The sequence below is a fragment of the Moschus berezovskii genome, chromosome 19, assembly GCF_049115385.1.
Source record: "Moschus berezovskii isolate FMDL1 chromosome 19, NW_MosBer_1.0, whole genome shotgun sequence".
NCBI lineage: Eukaryota > Metazoa > Chordata > Mammalia > Artiodactyla > Moschidae > Moschus > Moschus berezovskii.
The window spans coordinates 38,756,912-38,780,411 of record NC_142478.1 but is presented as its reverse complement, the minus strand read 5'-3'; the positions used below and the strand labels follow the sequence as shown (position 1 = coordinate 38,780,411).

Here is a 23,500-nt window from a genome sequence, read left to right as displayed (position 1 = left end):
AAACATGCAGGAAGGAATGATGATGAGAATAAATGTATAAGAAATGTAGATTATGACAATATCCATTCTTTGAAAGGGTCTTTATGAACTTGACTGAGTTCTGGATCAGTGCTAAGGGCTGGATATACTGTAGTGAACTTAGCTAACAAGCATATTCCCTGCTAACGTGAAACTTGAATTTGGAGAAATAGATGATAAGCAAACAAGTATATTTTCAGTGAAAACATGACGGTGGTAAGTATGAGTTAGCCCTGTAGACAGTTAGGGGAATAAAACACTCCAGATAACAGAGTATAAAATCTATAAAGTAGGAAAGAGGTTTGACAACTCTTTGAAATTACCCTGTTCCACTCATGGTGAATGTAGCCAATAAGGCCTTCTTGATTTCTAAGAGAGAGACCTTTAACTTTCTCCATTTGTGTACTTTACTCTGTTTCCACTGTTTCTGTGGAAATGTGGACTCCAGTTGTATGATTTGGATTTTTTACAGTTCATTCTCCTCCACTGCTTAAAACTCAGCTTTTTTGTACCTCTTCCAACCGCCTGCTTCCAGTAAGAACAAAGGAGAAATTAAACAGGAAACCTTGGAGTTGGCCAGTCATATGTATAAATAATTATTTCAACAATGAACAGAATATTCAGCCCTGGTTTATACAGTATATTAATTGGAAAATACATCTAAGCTCTCATGTTAAGGATTTAAATCTACTGATCAGTTAATGTTTGACTATTTCCATTTTATTTTCAAATCATGTTTGGTTCTTGAGACTATTTTAACAACAGTGTTTTTTTAGTATTTTCTGTGTCTTATTCTATTTTGGGTTTCTTGTATTCCCTATAGGTTCATCAGGATTAGGCAGCCCTCTTGGCAGAAGTCGACATAGTAGTAGTCAGTCAGATCTGACCAGTTCCAGCAGCAGTTCCTCTGGGCTGAGCTTCACTGCATGCATGTCTGACTTTTCCCTTTATGTATTTCATCCATATGGAGCAGGAAAACAAAAAACCGCTGTTTCTGGCCTTACACCCGGATCAGGAGGATTAGGTATACTTAGCATGTTTGTATCTTTTTCAAATTTATCACATCTTTTCAAGCTTTCATCTTTTTAAAAATGATGTTATCTTTAATAATGGATATAAAATGAGATCAGAAACTTTTTCTTCTTGATAATATCTATCCTGTCTCTATGTTAAATAAACAGAAATATGAAATAAGTAATGTAAGTAAATCATAAGATTTTAAAATTCAAAATATTTTATAAGTGATATACACTGTGTAATCTCTTCAGCTTTGAGGTTACTTATGTTACTTAAGTGTTTAAATGTTTCATCAAATTGCTATTTGTATAAAAAATTATATTCTGTCAATAGTTAAAATTTTAAATTGTGTACATCATCATCACATTTGTTAATTTAAAATGATACTCTTTAATATGACTAGTTATTTAGTGAACTTAAATTCCACTGCCATTTTAAAGTACAGATTTACCACTGCAAATACATAGGATGTTGGTATTAGTGAATGTTATTAACTTATTTAGACAAATAATAGACATACTCCATGTCAGTGCTAGTTTTTGTTGTGATGTAAAAATCATCAGTTATGGTTATGGACTTGAACCTATTATTGTTAGGAATGTCTAATGTTCATTAGGTTATTCTGCTTAAATTTTTAATCTCATTTAAGTGATTTTAATTAATAGCATATTATAGCCTATTGAATAACTTCATGTAACTATTTGTTGGGGATTTGTATATGTGTGTGTGTGTGTGTGTGTGTGTGTGTGTGTTTTCACGTGTATTTTTTTTTAAGGGAATGTAGATGAAGAACCCACTTCAGTCACTGGTCGAAAAGACTCACTCAGTATAAATCTCGAGTTTGTAAAAGTGAGTTTGTCTCGGATAAGGCGTTCTGGAGGTGCCTCATTTTTTGAAAGTCAGTCTGTAAGCAAGTCTGCAAGCAAAATGGATACTACACTAATAAATATATCTGGTATTCAATTTTCTATTTTTTAATTGAAATATTGTTTTTCCAGAATTAAATAAGGGCCTGCTTTTAAGTGTTTAAATATTAAATAATTTAATAATATTAAGCATTTAGTGATAAACTGATTTAAAGGAGAAGAATAACTTCTAGCCAAGTACTATCTCAGTCCAGTGAGATATCAGTATTAGAAATAGGATTTCTAGATACATACATGGAAATATCACCCAAGGGCCAAAATATGCCTATTTAAGTTGCTAAAAACTGCTTCTTCACTTCTCTACCATGAGTTGGTACAACTTCTGACTTATTTTTTTTATTTTTTAATTATAAAATCTTTAAACACTAAGGAAAAATGGATGTTGAAAATTTTTTACTTGGTATTGTAAGATCTTGAGTTGTGTACCTGTGTATCACTAGCTTTATTATAAAACTAACTAGTTATATATGATGGACAAATCACTTGCTCACTTTCTGTACACTGTGATTTGAGTATTTAAAATTGAGTAGAACATTTTCAAGAATGCAGAGTACTGAGTGAGTGAAAACTTTAAAAATTATTAATCCAACAAATATAGGTAAGTACACTTAATCCACTCAACACAATATATATTTGGTCATTCAACAAACATATAATTTAGCCTGTATTTTACAGTGAACTTGTGCCAGGCACTCTGCTAGGTACTTGAAGATGCCCACATGAATAAGACAATGTCTTATGAGTAGACAAATTACAGTGCAGTGTTACAAATCCTATAATGGAGGTTCACTTAAAGAGGAGGAAATAAATTCTGTTCTATATAAGAGATCAGAGAATGTTTCACAAAGGATATGATGTTGGGGCCAGTCTTCAAAATTATGTAGGAATATTCTTGGCTATGGCAACATGGTATTTAATGGTCAGAGCATCAAAAAGTGTGCTTTTGGATCATACTTTGATTCACTGAGTTAAAGCATAGGTGTAACTGAACACTGCGTTAGTACAAAGTAGATGGGTCCAGAGACAGGGAGGACTTGACTAGAGGTAAAGCTGATAAAATAGCCTAGGACATGACTGGGGTCGGGGGACTCATACCATGCTAAAAAATGGGGTTCTGATCCTCTGGGCAAGGAGAAGCCATTAGCAGTTTTTAAGAACTGTATGACGACATTGTCCTTAAAGATAGCAATACTGTACTGTACACTGAAAAATCTGTTAAGAGGGTAGATTTCATGTTAAGTATTCTTGCCACAAAAAAGAACAACCAAAATTATACATGGATTATATCTATGTTTTTTAAAAAAGGAATGAATGACCCTTAAGATTGATGTTTTAGGAAGAGAGCTGATGAGAGAACGGTAAGAGATGGTAGAGTGGAAAGATGCTTGGAGACACTGTTGAAGTAGATGAAGCAATAGGGGATGAGGGCCTGAATTGTGACAGTAAAAACGGAGGAGAGAGAATGGTTTCAAGATAAATATGAGAATCCACTAGCTTAAGGACAAGTTGTATGAGGAGCAATAGAGGAGACAGTGATGCCTCAGGCTTTTAGCTTAGGTAACTAAAGGGGCAGTGAGGTCACTACCTTTAGAAAATAAAGAAGGAAATGCTTGTATGACACTGAGGTGGAAGGATCTGATAGGCAATTGGCTATTGGGCTCTGTGGATGTGGGCTCAGGCTGAAACGGAAACTTAAGGTTTAGGGGACACTGACATGTGAATGCAACAGAAGCTCTGGTGGAGGACTGGAGGAGCACCTGAAGCAGAAGTAGCAGAGCAAAAACCCCGAGACAGCCATCAGAACACTTTAAGACTGACAATTCGCTGCTTAGCTGGTCCACCTGCAATGCAGGAGACCTGGGTTTGATCCCTGGATTGGGAAGATCCCCTGGAAAGGGAAAGGCTACCCACTCTGGTATTCTGGCCTGGAGAATTCTATGAACTGTACAGTCCATGGGGTCACAGAGAGTCAGACACGACTGAGCCACTTTCACTCACAAAATACTAACTTCTGCCATACAGTTACTTGGTTTGCAGCTGCTTTTGAAAAAGTCTGTATTCTAGCTAATCCTGATGATTCATTTTCCATATTTGAGAGGGGCCCTATGTTAAAGCTGGAAGCTGTCTATAAGACTGATCTTAGATCCTGTGTGAGAATTTCATGATAAAATGGTAATAGAATTCCACTTTGCTCTCACCTCAAAAATGGAAATGGAACTAATGGTGCTAGACTGTGCTGTTTTTATCAGCTGTGAAAGGAACCATTATCACTTACTGATCATATTATATACCTCATTTTGGTATTTCAAGAATTGTAATAGAATTATAATTCAGTTGTGTAATATTATACCTACCATGTGAAAATATTAAAGATTTTGGAAATATGTTCTAACAAATTTTATTTATGTATCAGCTGTTTGTGATATAGGGTCTGCTTCCTTTAAATATGACATGCGCCGCCTCAGTGAAATTCTGGCATTTCCAAGAGCCTGGTATAGGAGGAGTATTGCAAGACGCCTATTCCTTGGAGACCAAACTATTAATTTGCCAAGTAAGCTTGTTTATATAATTATAGATTATACTTAGGCTGCTTTTAATTTTGATTACAATAATAATAATATCCATGATTGATAACACAAACTTTGTCTTACTTGGTAAACTACCCTGCAATTCTTCCACTCATTCAACAAATGTCAGTGGAGTCCCTTTAATGTGCTAGTAACCACTGGGAATGTACTAGCATTGGAGGTCACAAAATGCTTGCTCTCTTGGGGATTATTTTGTTCTGTGATGATTACCCTGTAATCTCTGTAAAATCTAGAAATGCATAAATAAATTTAACAAACTTAATCATGGTTAAACATGGAAAATAGAAAATATTGGGGACATGCTACCATATTTCATTTTTTCTCTTTGACATAGATATTGCTGTAGTATTACATTGTGTAAGTGAAAGTTAAGAGTTAGGATTATACAGTAGAAAATATTAGAAATTTGGATTCTAGGTCTATTCCCTCATCTGTAATACGGGACAGAGTGCCTGTCCTACCCTTCTCATATATTTTCTGTGAGAATTAAATAACATGCTGGAATTGTGCAAACTGGACATTGTACAGTTTTCAGAGAACTTGAAGAAATACAAAATGTGACTAGAAGTGGTGGAGTGGTGGAATTTCTTGTTTTATAGCATGGAGTTATTATCCTGTTATTTTTGTTCCTTTTAGCATCTGGCCCAGGGACACCTGATTCCATTGAAGGTGTAAGCCAACACCTTTCTCCCGAATCATCAAGAAAAGCTTACTGCAGGACCTGGGAGCAGCCTAGTCAGTCAGCCTCCTTCACCCATATGCCTCAGTCACCTAATGTGTTCAATGAGCATATGACGAACAGCACCATGTCACCAGGGACAGCAGCACAAAGCCTAAAATCTCCAGCTTCCATAAGGTCAAGGAGTGTGTCTGATTCTTCAGTTCCCCGAAGAGGTAACACCATTCTTTTGTTAGCCCTCTAGAGCTCCTAATATAAAATTCTTAATTAGTTACTCCCAAATTTTTGCCCCAACTGCAGGAAGAGATTCTCTTACAGATTTCTATGGAAGATGTGGGGTGGGGTAGGAGTCCCAAACGCAACAACACACACATACACACACTTCACAGTATTTTCTAGCAGATGAGACAGCTGGACGGCTAGTTGCTTTGAAAAGGGATAGAGAGAAAGAAATGAGTATTGTGTTAGCGTGCTCCATATGGTAGTTATTGTTAGAAGTAAAACAAACCTACAGTGTTGTAAAAGGTACTTGATATTGAAAAAGTGTGACAGCTAGTAAATGTTAGGTTTAACACAAAACTATCATAATTTTACTTTTTGGATTATAGTGATAAGAGTGGTCTTTGCTTTGTAATTGGCTGAACATCTATATAAATAAATGTACATTTTATTTTCTATTTTTAGATTCACTTTCAAAAACATCAACTCCTTTTAACAAATCAAACAAAGCAGCAAGCCAACAAGGGACCCCATGGGAAACACTTGTCGTGTTTGCTATCAACTTGAAGCAATTAAACGTTCAAATGAATATGAGTAATGTAATGGGAAATACAACGTAAGCTCTCAGATACAAAGAAAATATATTTAATCATCATATATAATTTTTCTAATTGTTGTAAAGCAATGCAAAACTTTTTTCAAATGCTGAAATGTTTGAGACAGTAAAGACAATAGATAAATTATAAATTGCTTTACCCTGAAAATGGTTTAATCCTAAAGATACTGTAGCATAAAAATAACATGAAATATGTGTTCTAAAAAGATAGAAAATAAGGAAAATAGCATAATTTTCTAGCTAAGAATAAAGCTTCATTATTAATGTTAATATTCAAATGTTTACCATAGTTTTTATAAGAAATGTATTGTTTCATTGTCCATTTTTTTTTAAATCATATAACCCCTGTTTTAATTCATGACATTGGAAGCCATATGTCTATTTAATAAGCCTTTTTCTTTTTGATAGCTGGACAACTAGTGGTTTGAAGAGCCAAGGCCGCCTGTCAGTAGGAAGTAATCGAGATCGAGAAATAAGCATGTCTGTTGGTCTGGGAAGATCACAGTTAGATTCTAAAGGAGGAGTAGTTGGAGGGACTATAGATGTAAATGCTTTGGAGATGGTTGGTATGTTGAAATTTTACAGCTGAAAAACATATTGAGAAAAGCTTTTGAAAATTGATTTTGATGAGTTTTTATTAGGCATTTCTGTGAAAAGTAATTATTGTTTCTATTTTAGCTCATATTTCTGAACACCCAAACCAGCAACCCAGTCACAAAATTCAGATTACTATGGGTTCTACTGAAGCTCGTGTGGATTACATGGGCTCAAGTATTCTCATGGGTATCTTCAGTAATGCTGACCTCAAGCTTCAGGATGAATGGAAAGTAAATCTGTATAACACACTGGATTCAAGCATGACTGATAAAAGGTATTTAGTGAAATATTACTTTTTCAGTACTTTACATGACTGCTCTTAACATATTTTCTATCATTCAGTGAAAAGACTCAAACCATTTTTCCTTCAGTTACATGATTTTTCTGTCATACAATTAATATGAATGAAAAGGTGGTGGGGAAGAGACTTTTTTGGGTGCTTTTAAACTGTTTTCTAAAGACTCTGTTTTAAATTCTAGTGAAATTTTTGTCCATGGAGATCTGAAGTGGGATATTTTCCAAGTAATGATATCAAGATCAACTACACCAGACCTGATAAAAATAGGAATGAAGCTCCAGGAATTTTTCACTCAGCAGTTTGATACCAGCAAACGAGCTCTGTCTACCTGGGGACCAGTTCCTTATCTTCCACCTAAGACAATGACTAATAACCTAGAGAAAAGTTCACAAGAACAATGTAAGAATTAGAAAAAACTAAGACTTTATATATAATTTATCTTTCACTATGTGTTACAATTTTAATTTAAAACATTTAAATACCATACTTACAAAGGGGTCCATATGCTCTTTATCCTACTCATTCAGCAAAGTAATCATGTCCTACCCACCAATGGAATTAAAAGCCATCATTTGGAAAGACATTCATTAATTATCTCCCCTGCCACAAACCATCTATAATCATACCATTATTAAAAACTACATCACTATATTACCAATTAATACTTTTTACATAATTACAAGTTACAGCTAATGATTATATTTTGATTCTGAATAACTTACATTGTATTTCCTATTACATTACTCATATTCATTTGATTGTTTAATATATTCCATTATAATCCATGCTCTTGAATACTAATTATGATAATACCATGTTCTGATTCAGAGCATGGGCTATGGAATCAGAATGTCTGAATTTGGATTTATTGGCTGTGTCATGTTACACAGTTTATTATTTTCAGCCAGTAATTCAAATAATATGTATCAACTGTGTTCTTAAACACTGTTTTAGGCATAAGGGATCTACTAGTGGAAAAAGTTCCTATTCTCCATTAAATTTAAATGGAAGAGACAGACCATAACTAACTAACTGAGTGTGTAAGATAATCTCAGGTAGAGAGCAATGCTGAGAAAAAGAAAAAAGCAGGGGAAGAATATAGGGAATGATAGTCTGTGAGGATAAATATTTTAGAAAGGGTGGTAAAGGAAACCTTTTCTAAAATGAAAGAGCTAAGCTAAGATCTTGGAAGAAGAGTTCTAGGCAAAATGGGCTATGAGAAGGTGCAAAGCCCCTACAGTTGGGAGGAAACGGCTTGTTTGATGATCATTAAGGTGGCCCACTGTGGTGAAACAGAGTGAGCAAGCAGGAAAATACTGAACATGAATTCAAAGAAGCCGCAGATAAGATTTTTAATATGTTGGGGAGCTACTGAAGAATTCTGAACAGATGTGATACTATTTGATTCACTTCTTACAAAAATAATCCTTTTTAAAGCATCACTCTGGCTTCTGTGTGAGGAACAGACCCAGGTGGTTAAGAATGAAAGTAAGGAAATCACTGCAGTAATCATTATTACTGCAATAACTGCTATTACTACACACTTATACTTTTAATACCATTGTAAGGAGGACATTCTGAGAGTCCAGGCAAAAGACAGTGGTGGCTTTAACTAGATTGATAGAGTTAAAAGTGAAAAGTAGGCTGTAGTAGGATAACTTTTAATGATTTTTTATCACAGAAGCAGTACATGTGCATTGGGAAACAATGTGCATTGGGAAAGAATGTATATATCCAAGCAAAAAATAAAAACCTCACATTCTGCCCAGAAATCATCACTGTGATTACTTTATATAGAGTATATACTTTCAGGTACTTTTCTAGGCATGCATGCATGTGCACACATACACACACACACGTATACATGCATATATATATACTGTTTACCAGAATATTATTCATATTGTTTTGTAACCTTTTCCAGTCAACAATCTCGAACTTTCCATTACATTAATTATCTCCTCTAGCCACCTCATCACAGTTGACAACTGACCTTAAATTATCTTTACAATTGAGTTATCCAAACCAGTATATCCAATTCAAGATCACAGGTTAAAAATGGTTATGTTTCTTAACTCTTTTTAAATTCTACTGAATTTAGTCCCTTTTTTAGTGACTTGACTTGCTAAGAGACTTGGCCAATTGTCCTGCAGAATATCCTACTTTCTCAGTCTTTCAGTTGTCTTTTTGTGGTTTCATTTATCTTGTTCTCCAAGTCCCTGCATTACCCTTAAACTGGAATTGGTATCAGATATAAACTAACAGATGGATGTTCCCCAAAATGTCTGGCCTGGACTTTTCCAAAAACCTTTGTCATGGGCAACAAACAGCCTTGAGGAGCTGTCTTAGATTAAAGGAAACTAAAGAGATATGCAAACTAAATACAACGCATGATCTTTGGATGGATCCAGAATGAGAATTGTAGAGAACAGCCAAAAGGATATTACTGGAAAAAGTGGGTAATACAAATACTAACTGTACAGTGAGAAACATGTGAGCTTTGCAGGCCCACACACAGTTTTTTAATAGTAACGAGTACTTTGGTACTACATGATCTATGCCTGGTTGAATCCTGATGGAAGTGTGGATACGGAGGGCCAACTTAAGTAATACATGGATTTTTGACTTTGTGGAAGTTCAGCGTCCCTGTATATCAACCCCCATGTTGTTCAGTGTTCAACTGTGTATCTGATTAGCTCTCCTTGAACTTTAATGTGCATCTGAAACACCTGGAGATCTATTAAAATGCAGATTCTGATACAGTAAATATGGAATAGACATAAGAGTGAATTTCTAACAAGCTCCCAAGTGATGCTGATGCTGCTGGTTCTCAGACCTCACTTTTGAGTAGCAAGGTTATAAAAGATTTTTTTTTTAAGTCTTAAAATCAGGCATCTACCTTTGATATCTAGGTCTTCCAATCACTGGTTTACTTAACCCCTCTTCTGTAAACTAGGTGTTTTCTCTAGATGACACACCTTGTTTGTAAAGTTATTGTGAGAATTGCATAAAATTTCATGTAGGCACTTTATAAATCATTATTACAGAAGCACTCGTTGTAATTATTATTATAAGATTATTACTTTCCTTAGTTCTGTCCATCTTTACACAGCATCTTTTCCAAGACTGTATTCATATTCAGTTCAGTTCAGTCGCTCAGTCGTGTCCGACTCTCTGCGACTCCATGAATCACAGCACGCCAGGCCTCCCTGTCCACCACCAACTCCCAGAGTTCACTCAAACTCATGTCCATAGAGTTGGTGATGCCATCCAGCCATCTCATTCTCTGTCGTCCCCTTCTCCTCCCGCCCCCATTAGCTTCCGCTTAATGTTAACCAGGGACTGAACTGTTTTATCCCTTATCTGAGTCACTTTAGTTGTAGAAAGTAGCCATGTGCTGTCTTCCTACCCAGCACTCAGGATGTTCATGAGATACTTTGGGATAAATGGTTTTTTGTTTTCTTGCAGTGCTCGATGCAGCTCATCATCGACATTGGCCTGGAGTATTGAAGGTGGTATCTGGATGCCACATATCCTTATTTCAGATTCCTTTACCTGAAGATGGAATGCAGTTTGGAGGATCAATGAGCTTACATGGAAATCATATGACACTAGCTTGTTTTCATGGCCCAAATTTCCGTTCAAAATCCTGGGCCCTTTTTCATTTAGAGGAACCAAATATTGCTTTTTGGACCGAAGCTCAGAAAATATGGGAAGATGGTAAACTGCCATTTTCAACTTTCACTTTTACCCATCTTATATGATTATATACGACAAAGTAATTTTCTTTTCCCATATAATTTGTCTCTTTTTTTATGATACTTCTGAAACCCATCTCTGTTATTATGTATCTGACATGTTAAGGAGTTTACTGTCAATAAGTCAGTATCTATAAAGACTGGCCCATGTTAAAAGGCTTATTTTCTGACTTTACCATTTTATTCTGTTTTTTACTTAGGTGATTAAATTTCTGCTGCCACGGCTGGTCATAGTTAGTCATAGTTTTTGTAAATATTTCTTAGAGAAACATGAAGAGAAAAACAACACACAGTGGTGGTGTAAGGAAACTAACTGCCAGTCAGGACTATTTTACAAAAACTTTTATGGACAAAGCTGTACTTTATTTACAGTTTCTTTTAGCTTTAATTTTCTACTCTATGACTTCTTAATGATGAGAGAAATAAATGGTTGATGTTCTTCATCTTCTTGGGGATAAATCCAGTTATAACTAAAAGAAAAAAAATTTTATTTTTTTTCTGACTTAATGTACTCCCTGTTTTTACAACCTTCTCTATATACGACTTACCTAGCTAAATCTATCGCTCTAGGGCCACAACTGTTCTTCCATCTAAAACATAGTTTATTACATTAAGAAACTTGTTCCCCACTCTAGGCTCTAGTGATCACTCTACATATATTGTACAAACACTGGATTTTCATCTGGGCCATAATACCATGGTTACCAAACCGTGTGGTGCTTTGGAAAGTCCTATGGCAACAATAACCAAGATAACCAGGCGTCGCCATGAAAATCCACCCCATGGAGTAGCAAGCGTGAAAGAATGGTTCAATTATGTTACGGCCACAAGGAATGAAGGTTAAAAGTTTGATTCCTTGGAAAGATCTGTTTTGTATTCTCTGTTTTTGGTTCTGTTGACTGTGTTTAGAATTTAAGTTAAGTGGAGGGAGCATTAATTAATTAAAGTGGAGGGAGCATTTCCATTTCTTTCCACGAGCTTCATTTTATTCCAGCACCATAAGTAGCAATATTACTACATGATTTCAACACCCTAGCAGTGCCACATCTCATGGACTAAAATTTTTTCAATGTAACTGAAAACATTCAAAATAAAATTGGTTTACATAAGTGAAATTAAGTTTATTATAATTTGGAAAGATATTGTTATACTAATGTTCACAATTGGAGGTTTGGGAAAGTTATTATACAACTAAATAACAGAATAACACAAAGTTCAGATGGCTGGAATAAAATGATATTTTAATATTTAGTATTCCAGTGAAGTCGTAAGTTTAATAAAGAGTGCTTTTGATGAATTTTTCCTTTGATTAGATTCACGGGTCTCGCAGTAATGCAGTCATGAAAATTCTTATTCTGTGGTTGTTTTTCTGTTACAGTTTAGAGTACTGCTTTTTATAAATCATTTCATCTGTATTGAAAAGTTGACTAAACTGAGACATGCTAAGACTTGAATGTTTTGCTTAAAAATGACTTCCTTTCAGAGTAGAAAAGAAGATGGCCTGGGCCTCATGGAAAATAGTTGCTATGTACTGGCAAACCTAGGGATCAAAGACTGTTAAAAAATGTTCTGAGAACAAAGGAGGATAAGGAAGTAAATTAGAAAATTCTGCATGTATTGATTATTCTACCTTCTCAATAAGAGACTTTGGGGGAAGGAGTTCTTTTGGACTGGGATACTATGGAGGGGCTATTAGCATACTGAACTTCTACCTGTGTAACTAGAAAATGCTAATTTTTATAAGATAACTCTGTTAGCACATATAGCACATATACAACATATAGCAACACAGCACATATGTTGGGGAAACTCAGGACTTGTACCTAGTCCCAAGATCGGGGTTGTATTTTATCATACCTTACAAGAGAGAATTATTTAACCTATGAAAAACTTTGAGCTTAATAAAGCTCTTAAATTCAGATATGATTTCAATTGAGAATAATATTCAAAGTTTAAGAAACAAAAAACAAAATGTATTGGATTTATCCAAAACCATGTTATAAAGGCTTCAGTATTGAGAATAGTGACAGGTGGATTCTTCACAGTCTGAGCCACCAAGTAAGTTCATTTGTGTATGGACGTATATATAAATACATGTGTCCATATTTATATCTGGGGGCTTCCCAGGTAGCACTAGTGGTAAAGAATCTGCCTGCCAGTGCAGGAGATGCCAGAGCCTCAGGTTCAATCCCTGGCTCAGGAAAATCCCCTGAAGTAGGAAATGGCACCCCATTCCAGTGTTTTTGCCTGGAAAACTTCATGGACAGAGGAGCCTAGTGGGCTGCAGTCCATGGGGTCGCAAATAGTCAGACACATATGACCGACTGAGCACGTGACATGTGACTGAGCACAGCACACATATTTATATATATATAGGTATATAACCAGTCTCAAAGCCAAAGCTTTATATGCCTCTTTTTAAAAAATGTCTTCATTTTCCATCTTTTGAAATGATAAAAGTTCTGTATATCAGTGTCATGACAGCTATATGCTTATCAACGCCTATTAATTTGATTCTTACTGTCTTTATTATTATGCTTGTAGAGCTAAACCTGCTTCGTAATGTTGATGCTAATAACACTGAGAATAGCACAACAGTGAAGAATTCTAGTTTGCTCAGTGGATTTAGAGGAGGTTCTAGCTACAATCATGAAACAGAGACAATCTTTGCACTACCAAGAATGCAGCTTGACTTTAAATCCATTCATGTTCAAGAACCACAAGAACCTTCATTACAGGGTATGTGGAAAACAATCTTTAGTTTCTAAAGTTAACTAAGAAAATGCTACAGGATCTTCAAGCTTCTTTTTTCCCCAGAGATTATTTTTGTTTTATAATGAAACTAATTTTCTGGTTTAAACTGATTTATATTCTTACCAGCTATATGACGTCTGGCAAAAAATGTACTCGACCTGTGCCTCCTCTTCCTCAAATGGAGCTAACAGGACTTCATTCATTAGATTTTTATGAGGAATAAATAACATATACTTCTATAATGCTCGTAAATTATCATCATCATCCTATAAATAACATACAGAAACTACTGGTTTCTCTATAGTTGCATTTAAGTGGATGCCTTTACATAGACCCATGTAAACCCCTTGTTAATGGGAAGAGGGACTTATTTCAATAATCTTTTAATATAGAACTCTGCCATTGTAGATGCCAGCCTGAAGCCAAAAGTAGAATGCAGTGTGGTGACAGAGTTCACTGACCACATCTGTGTGACGATGGATGCTGAGCTCATCATGTTTCTTCATGATCTAGTGTCGGCTTATCTTAAAGAAAAAGAAAAAGGTGGGTAACATAGTTGGTTTTTTTCACTACCATTTATATGAATTTGACCCAGACTTGCCCGTGAATGTCCAGGAGTTTCTGGCAAAGGCAGAGGTCAGCGGTGGCCTGCTGCAGGGTTAGAGGCACTGAGTGTAGCAGCACATGCATGGAACTTTCTGAAGGAGGTCACCATTATCTTCATTGGCCCATCAAAACCAGACCCAGGTTCCCCCTCAGTCAGTCTCTCCCATCAGGAAGCTTCCAAAAACCTCTTATCCTTCACCAGAGGGCAGACAGACTGAAAACCACAGTCGCAGAAAACTGACCAATCCGATCACATGAACCACAGCCTTCTCTAACTCAGCGAAACTATGAGCCATGCCATGTAGGGCCACGCAAGACAGACGGGTCATGGTGTAGAGTTCTGACAAAACGTGATCCACTGGAGAAGGGAATGGCAAACCACTTCAGTATTCTTGCCTTGAGAACCCCACGAACATTATGAAAAGGCAAAAAGCTATGACACTGAAAGATGAACTCCCCAGGTCAGTAGGTGCCCAATAGGCTACTGGAGATCACTGGAGACATAACTCCAGAAAGAATGAAGAGACAGAGCCAAAGCAAAACCAACATCCAGTTGTGGATGTGACTGGTGATGGAATTAAAGTCCAATGCTGTACAAAGCAAGATTGCTTGGCTTATAGAAACCTGAAATGTTAAGTCCATGGAAGAAAAGTGAAAGTGAAGATGCTCAGTCGTGTCTGACTCTTTGTGACCCCATGGACTGTAGCCTACCAGGCTTCTCAGTCCATGGGATTTTCCAAGCAAGAGTACTGGAGTGGGTTTCCATTTAGGTCCATGAATCAAGGCAAATTGGAAGTGGTCAAACAAGAGGTGGCAAGAGTGAACATTGACATTTTAGGAATCAGCAAAACTAAAATGAGCTAATGGGTGAATTTAACTCACATGACCATTATATCTACTACTGTGGGCAAGAATCCCTTAGAAGAAATGGAATATCCATCATAGTCAATGAAAGAGTCCAAAATGCAGTACTTGGATGAAATCTCAAAAACAACAGCATGATCTCTGTTCATTTCCAAAGCAAACCATTCAATATCACAGTAATCCAATCTGTGCCCTGACCAGTAATGCTAAAGAAGCTAAAGTTGAACACTTCTATGAAGACCTACAAGACCTTCTACAGCGAACACCAAAACATATATCCTTTTAGTATAGGGGACTGGAATGCAAAAGTAGGAAGTCAAGAAATACCTGGCGTAACAGGCAAATTGGCCTTGGAGTACAGAATGAAGCAGGGCAAAGGCTAATAGAGTTTTGCCAAGAGAATGCACTGGTCATAGCAAACATCCTCTTGCAAGAACACAAGAGAAAACTCTACACATGGACATTACCAGATAGTCAATACCGAAATCAAACTGATTATATTCTTTGCAGGCAAAGATGGAGAAACTCTATACAGTCAGCATAAACAAGACCAGGAGCTGACTGTGGCTCAGATCATGAACTCCTTATTGCCAAATTAGACTTAAATTGAAGAAAGTAGGCAAAACCACTAGACCATTCAGGTCTGATCTAAATCAAATCCCTTATGATTATACAGTGGAAGTGACAAATAGATTCAAGGGATTAGATCTGATAGAGTGCCTGAAGAACTATGGATGGAGGTTCGTGACATTGTGGAGGAGGCAGTGATCAAGATCATCCCCAAGAAAAGAAAATGCAAAAAGGCAAAATGGTTGTCTGACGAGGCCTTGCAAATAGCTGTCAAAAGAAGAGAAGATAAAGGCGAAGGAAAAAAGGAAAGATATACCCATTTGAATGTAGAGTTCCAAAGAATAGCAGGGAGAGATAAGAAAGCCTTCCTCAGCAATCAATGCAAAGAAATAGAGGAAAAAACAGAATGGGAAAGAGATCTCTTCAAGAAAATTAGAGATACCAAGGGAACACTTCATGCAAAGATGGGCTCGATAAAGGACAGAAATTTTATGGACCTAACAGAAGCAGAAGATATGAAGAAGAGGTGGCAAGAATACAAGAAGAACTATACAAAAAAGATCTTCACAACCCAAATAACCACAGTGGTGTGATCACTCACCTAGAGCCAGATATGCTGGAATGCAAAGTCAAGTGGGCCTTAGGAAGCATCACTACGAACAAAGCTAGTGGAGGTGATGGAATTCCAATTGAGCTATTTCAAATCCTAAAAGATGATGCTGTAAAAGTGCTGGACTCAACATGCCAGCTAATTTGGAAAACTCATCGGAGGCTACAGGATTGGAAAAGGTCAGTTTTCATTCCAATCCCAAAGAAAGGCAATGCCAAAGAATGCTCAAACTACCGTACCATTGCGCTCTTCTCACATGCTAGCAGAGTAATGCTCAACATTCTCCAACCCAGGCTTCAACAGTACATGAACCATGAAATTCCAGATGTTCAAGATGGATTTAGAAAAGGCAGAGGAACCAGAGATCAAATTGCCAACATCCATTGGATCATCTGAAAAGTGAGAGAGAGTTCCAGAAATACAGCTACTTCTTCTTAATTGAATATGCCAAAGCCTTTGACTTTGTGGATCACAAGAAACTGTGGAAAATTCTTCAAGAGATGGGAATACCAGACCACCTGACCTGCCTCCTGAGAAATCTGTATGCAGGTCAAGAAGCAATAGTTAGAACTGGACATGGAACAACAGACTGGTTCCAAATCGAGAAGGGAGTATGTCAAGGCTGTATATTGTCATCCTGCTTATTTAACTTATATGCAGAGTACATCATGAGAAATGCTGGACTGGATGAAGCACAAGCTGGAATCAAGATTGCCAGGAGAGATATCAGTAACCTCAGATATGCACATGATACCACCCTTATGACAGAAATTGAAGAAGAACTAAAGAGCCTCTTGATAAAAGTGAAACAGGAGAGTGAAAAAGTTGGCTTCAAACTCATCATTCAGAAAACTAAGAGCATGGCATCCAGTCCCATCACTTCATAGCAAATAGATGGGGAAACAATGACAGACTTTATTTTTTTGGGCTCCAAAATCACTGCATATGGTGACTGCAGCCATGAAATTAAAAGACGCTTGCTCCTTGGAAGGAAAGTTATGACCAACCTTGATAGTATATTAAAAAGCAGAGACATTACTTTGCCAACAAAGGTCCATCTAGATAAAGCAATGGTTTTTCCAGTAGTCATGTATGGATGTGAGAGTTGGACTATAGAGAAAGCTAAGCGCCGAAGAATTGATGCTTTTGAATTGTGGTGTTGGAGAAGACTCTTGAGAGTCCCTTGGACTGCAAGGAGATACAAGCAGTCCATCCTAAAGGAGATCAGTCCTGGGTGTTCATTGGAAGGACTGGTGCTGAAGCTGAAACTCCAATACTTTGGCCACCTGATGCGAAGAACTGACTCATTGGAAAAGACCCTGATGCTGGGAAAGGTTAAAGGTGGGAGAAGAAGGGGACAGGGGATGAGATGGTTGGATGGCATCACCGACCAATGGAGATGAGTTTGACTAAATTCTGGGAGTTGGTGATGGCTGGGGAGGCCTGGAGTGCTGCAGTGTATGGGGTCGCAAAGAGTCGGCGACAACTGAGCGACTGAACTGAACTAATATGAATTTGTATAGTCCAGTGGCAACCCACTCCAGTGTTCTTGCCTGGAGAATCCCAAGGACGGGGGAGCCTGGTGGACTTCCGTCTATGGGGTCGCACAGAGTCGGACACAACTGAAGCGACTTAGCAGTAGCAGCATCAGTGATAAAATGAGTGGAAATTGTCTCCTTCCTCTGTAAGTTATAAATAAAAGTAAGACTGTTTGATAGGCTTTCTGAGTATCTGCTTGGTACATGGCATTTTTTCCTAACTTTACTTCAAACTGAATGGTGTTTTATACTTTACAAAATGTTTCCATATATGTCATGTATATTATCATACCTGATAAGATACTCTCACAAAGTTGGAAAAGAAAACCTCTTTGAGGAAATATTGCTAGACAAAATAAATGAAATGACTAGAGAACCAACTACACTACATAATAAACTAGCAAGTTATATACATAATTGGGAAAATTGAATTAAAGAAGAAGATAAATCTGTTTGGAATGCACAGAACATTATTTTTATAGATAAATTACTGAGCCCTTAGTAGTGGTGTCTTGTTTTTATGAGTAAAATAACATTGGTTTCCTTGCTGGAAACTTAAATGTTTGCCCACTAAGAAACATATGGTCACCCTATATCCATGTGCAATTAGCTGAATATATTACAATGTGTCCAAACAATGAAATGGAATATTCTGTAGCTGTTTAAAAGAATGAGATAGTTTGAAATGTCATGAAATGGAATGCTCTCCAAATATATTGTCTTTATTCACTCAAAAATATTTAATGTATAACTATATATGCATATACAATGCTAAAACATGTGCTTTTAAAAAATGCTTGGAATAGATGAAATTTGTTCAGGTCACACTGTAATATTGCTTCATTTTTTTCAAGAAGATAATATAAAATTTATCTTGAAAATATTTCAAAATAGCCTGAAATGTTTGAGTGAAGAAAATACAGATTTTCAAAAGACCACGTGGAAAGAGTGCAGAAGTAGCATACTTAAATTGAATTGCTCTTCCATTACTATTTCATCTAGATGTACCAAAAATTCAGGGAGAATGAAATCAATAATAAAGCTGAGAGAAATTTATGAAGTATTTCAGGTAAAATGATTGAAAGTATATAATAGAAAATATTATATATAATATATATAGGTATACATATTCTTGCCTGGAGAATTCCATGGACAGAGGAGCCTGGCAGGCTATAGTCCATGGGGTTGCAAAGAGCCAGACACGACTGAGCGACTAAGTACAACATCCATAGATCCAGTCTTCAAATAGAGCAACAGCATATACCAGGCACTGTTTATCCTCCTGTTTTTCTCTCTGCCTTAATATTTAAACTTTATCTGGAGAAACAGATTCTAAAGTTCTGTGAAGTTCAATATTATTTTAGTATACCTAAATAAGAATGCCTGCCAGATTTCTTTCCCTCAGAAATTATGTGGAACCTTTGTCATTTTAGGAAATACTGTGTTTGTCTTCCATAAACTGTATTTCTTTTCAAAAGTGTATTTTTTATAGAAATTGTTGTAAGAACTTATTTCAGTAAGAAAGAGGAAACATTTGATTATAGAAATTACAATAACAAAATTATTACCTATGGGAATTTTAATTATAAATAAAAATATTTTAATAGCTTTAAGTATGTTTTGCTTTTAAAAATTAAAAGCAAGTTGTTTTGGCCATAATAAATAAAAACATGCTTTAGAAAATTCTTAACTGCATGTTTAGAGCAAAATCAACATATTTCCAGAACATCAAGATTAATTAAACTACTGTATCCACCACAATAAACAAAAGCAGAGCAACAGAACAGTAATAACTGAAGACATCTGTATTCTGATGTGATATGATAGTACAGCTTCATTCCTAGATTAATTCCCAATCAGTATATTATCACACTGCTAATTAACAGTTATAACCAGAAGTACATACTACATATTTCATAATATTTTATGCCCAATTTGTGTCTTTAAAATCTGTGCCCTATAGACATGCTGTATTTATTAAAAATCATATGTAAGTTACCTTTGTCTCCCAATTTTATTTTAAATATATCTTTTATGAAGACTTCATTTTTCATAAAGCATTTATTTGAGTACTCATCTATGAAGAGTGAAAAAAAACTGCTTACCTAAAAATCTCCTTAGTACTACTGTTCAAAAAAAAAAAAAAATATATATATATATATAGCCATTAACATTAAAAAACCATGGAGTTATACACTTGAGTGAATTTTATCTCAATGCTGCTGCTGCTGCTACTGCTGCTGCTAAGTTGCTTCAGTCGTGTCCGACTCTGTGCGACCCCATAGACGGCAGCCCACCAGCCTCCCCTGTCCCTGGGATTCTCCAGGCAAGAACACTGGAGTGCCATTTCCTTCTCCAATAGAGCTACTTAAAATAACTTTGATATTGTCTTTCTCCAAGAAATACCAAAAATTGGCACTTATTTATGGCTTATTTTAAAATACTACTTTTTAAGAAATGTAATTAAATGAGGCTTTGGCCAGTTCATAAATAAAAATAGAGCCAATTACTTTGTTCATATAGTGATTTAAAATAAATTTATAAGATACGTATTTGCAGTATTAACGTGTCATTTTTCATTACAGCCATTTTTCCACCTCGGATTTTATCTACTCGACCAGGACAGAAAAGTCCAGTTATCATTCATGACGAAAATTCCTCTGACAAAGACAGAGAAGACAGCATCACTTACACTACTGTGGACTGGAGAGATTTTATGTGCAAAACGTGGCATCTAGAACCCACTCTTAGGTAAGTAATGGGTGTATATTTTTACCAATTTCCTATGAGATTATTATGAGAAAAAGTTTATAAATAATTCAGTAGGTTAAATGTGGTTTACCAACAAATATTTTCATGTTGATCACTTATAACCTCTGCAGCTGCTAACTTTTTGCTTTTCTGATGTGGTGTGATAGTACAGCTTCATTCCTAGAGTAATTCCCAATCAATATATTATCACACTGCTAACAGTTATAACCAGAGCTACATATTATCATATTTCATGTTATTTATCTGTATTTAATAGAATTTGTGGTAACCAAATAAAAGCACTTTGGTATTAATAACACATATCCTTATGAGAAATATTAACAGTGTCAATACTCAGGAGCAATATTAAGATACTGCAAAGGTCCTAGTGCAAAAAACTAGTATATATGAATCTCAAATATAGTGAAATTGACTATCTTTTAATTTAAAATGAGAATAAAAATAGTTCAATTTGCCATAAACATTTATTTTTCTTCTTTAGAAAACTATCAAGAGACTAGTTAAGTTATATGATATAGTAGTGGAGAATGTAAAAAGCTCTGCTGTAAGCCCAGCTATATAGCATAGTGGCTGAGTGACCTGGGCCAAAGGATCTAACTGTCTTAGCTGCCTCATGTGAAAATTTTGGAAAATGGTATTACCTACCTTATTCAGTTGTTACAATGGTTATATGAGTTAACTAATGCATAATGCTTATAACTATTACAGTTTTAGCAGACTAGTGATTAATACCCTCTTTTTCCCTACCTAAGTTCAGGATCAACTGAAATAGAGGCAGCTGAAAATAAAAATGATAGCTTTGATACTGATAAAGCTGATAACAGAGAATGTTGTTTAGTGTCAGGCAACAATGTCTTTCTATTACAAAGTCCAGGTTTGGACTTATCTACAGGGTCTCAATGATACAGCGCTCAGAGGGCTTAGGGGTTGGGGGCAGAGGGATGCTAGAGTTATGTAGTCAGCAGACCTGCTTTCTCACCTAGTTACAGGCACCCATAAACAGTCTTGAGCTAACTATTTGGGGACCTGTTCTTGAAAAATCTCTGGCATGGAAGAACAGTTTAAGACAAGTGGCTCCTAAAGAGTAGGTGGTGAGGAGGGTACTTAATTACCCTACTCATTTCCTCTGTTAATTTGACAAGTAGATAAACCATCAGTAAGGGGGCAGAGAAGGACTAAGGAGTATTCCATTAATGCTGTTCTTCTATATGGAAGGAAATATGGTTGTTCTTCAAAGATGTTTAGCACATAGCAAACAGTAAATTTTAGTCTTCTTTTTCCCCCATCTTTATTGAAGTGTAATTGAGAAAATAGATACTTTAAGGGTATAACATCATAATTGGATATACATGTACATCATTAAAGGATTTCCCCTGCCCCCATCAAGTTAATTCCGAGAAGGCAACGGCAACCCACTGCAGTACTCTTGCCTGGAAAATCCCATGGGTGGAGGAGCCTGGTAGGCTGCAGTCCGTGGGGTTGCGAAGAGTCGGACATGACTGAGCGACTTCACTTTCACTTTTCACTTTCATGCACTGGAGAAGGAAATGGCAACCCACTCCAGTGTTCTTGCCTGGAGAATCCCAGGGACAGGGGAGCCTGGTGGGCTGCCGTCTATGGGGTCGCACAGAGTTGGACACAACTGAAGTGACTTAGCAGCAGCAGCAGCAAGTTAATCAACATCTTTGAGTGAAACAGGTGTCCTTTAAAGGTTTTAAGAAGACCACATAACTTGAGGCCTAAAATAAATTAATCACAATGAAATACACTAAACTCCATTGCTGTATAGGCTAACACATATTTTGAGTGCTGTGAATCTAGGAATCTAGGAATTATAGGTTAGATAATCAGTTGTATCTACTGAAAATATTTTTCTTGAGCATACCGTGGAGGCTTAGTGATGTTCTTGAACCTACCTTTAGGACTGTGCTAGGGCACCATACTTAATAATAATGATTTATAATTATTTTAGATTAATTTCTTGGACTGGAAGAAAAATTGATCCAGTAGGCGTTGATTATATTCTTCAAAAATTGGGCTTTCATCATGCCAGGACTACTATTCCTAAATGGCTTCAAAGAGGAGTCATGGATCCACTGGACAAGGTTCTGTCAGTTCTTATTAAAAAACTCGGTACTGCACTACAGGATGAAAAGGAAAAGAAAGGAAAAGACAAAGAAGAACACTAAAAAAGTAACTTAATCTTTGAACAAACTTTGATTCTGTCCGTTAAGCTTTATTACACTGGAATGTTGGGGGTGGGTGGGTTTGTATAATAAAATTATTTTAAATATAACTTTAAAAAATTTAATTTTGTGGCTATTATATTAAGTTTGTAACTTAACCTCTTTATTCTAGTTCCACCATTCTGTACACAGTGAAGTATTGCATGATACTGTAAATTTTGTGAAAAACTAGATAAAAATATACAAATCTGTTCAGTAAGGTTTATAATTATATTATGTGCAATATGATTCCTGCATCTTTAAAATATTTTCGGAATAACTGTGAATTTCCTTTGTTATTGGCCATAACTTTAGAAAAAATCTTGTTGATACTGTGAGGGTTTTTTTTATTTGGACATTAATTGCTTGTTCTTTTTTATTTTAAATGTAGACTTGTATAAATACTTATTGTATATAGTTTGAGTAACTGTGATATGAATAAATACCACTAAAGTATTGTTTGTAACTATTGTAATAAAGTCACAATAATTGATTGCAGTCTATAGTTGTCTGAGATTTTTCTTCTTTTTTATAGCTTATTTTTACAATTAATAGATGCCCCTCCTGTGTCAGTTACTGTGTCAGTTAATTATTTCATATAAAATAATTAATACTTATAAAAATTAGCTCTGGGAGAGGCATAGCAGAGGCTTCAGAAATACTAGATATTGTTCTGTTAAGCTACTGGTGAGTACACAGCTATTTGTTCTATTATACTGTGTTTTTTATACATTTATATATGTATTCTTTGTGTATATGAATTTGTATATTATACATATAATAAATAAAAAATTGTAAAGTAATAGGAAAATATAACATTCAAAGGTAGCTATAATACTATTAAT

At 35.8% G+C, this 23,500-nt stretch overlaps 1 protein-coding gene across 10 annotated transcripts in view; it reads left to right on the top strand.

Moving 5' to 3' along the window:
- The window catches only part of BLTP1 (bridge-like lipid transfer protein family member 1), a 211,177-nt gene extending 188,024 nt beyond the window's left edge, over window positions 1–23,153 (top strand). For 8 of the 10 annotated variants that reach the window (XM_055405582.2, XM_055405581.2, XM_055405584.2 and 5 more), the window contains 14 exons: window positions 842–1,042; window positions 1,811–1,990; window positions 4,375–4,512; window positions 5,186–5,443; window positions 5,913–6,063; window positions 6,472–6,629; window positions 6,742–6,934; window positions 7,140–7,357; window positions 10,427–10,678; window positions 11,352–11,555; window positions 13,261–13,455; window positions 13,879–14,013; window positions 20,244–20,409; window positions 22,403–23,153. In XM_055405582.2, the coding sequence (XP_055261557.2) occupies window positions 842–1,042; window positions 1,811–1,990; window positions 4,375–4,512; window positions 5,186–5,443; window positions 5,913–6,063; window positions 6,472–6,629; window positions 6,742–6,934; window positions 7,140–7,357; window positions 10,427–10,678; window positions 11,352–11,555; window positions 13,261–13,455; window positions 13,879–14,013; window positions 20,244–20,409; window positions 22,403–22,619 (2,666 nt within the window). In that variant the 3' untranslated portion in view covers window positions 22,620–23,153. Of the gene's footprint in view, window positions 1–841; window positions 1,043–1,810; window positions 1,991–4,374; window positions 4,513–5,185; window positions 5,444–5,912; window positions 6,064–6,471; window positions 6,630–6,741; window positions 6,935–7,139; window positions 7,358–10,426; window positions 10,679–11,351; window positions 11,556–13,260; window positions 13,456–13,862; window positions 14,014–20,243; window positions 20,410–22,402 lie in introns of those variants that run through there. The other 2 variants (XM_055405583.2, XR_016035322.1) reach the window with 2 other exon arrangements.
- Window positions 23,154–23,500: the final 347 nt, after the last annotated feature.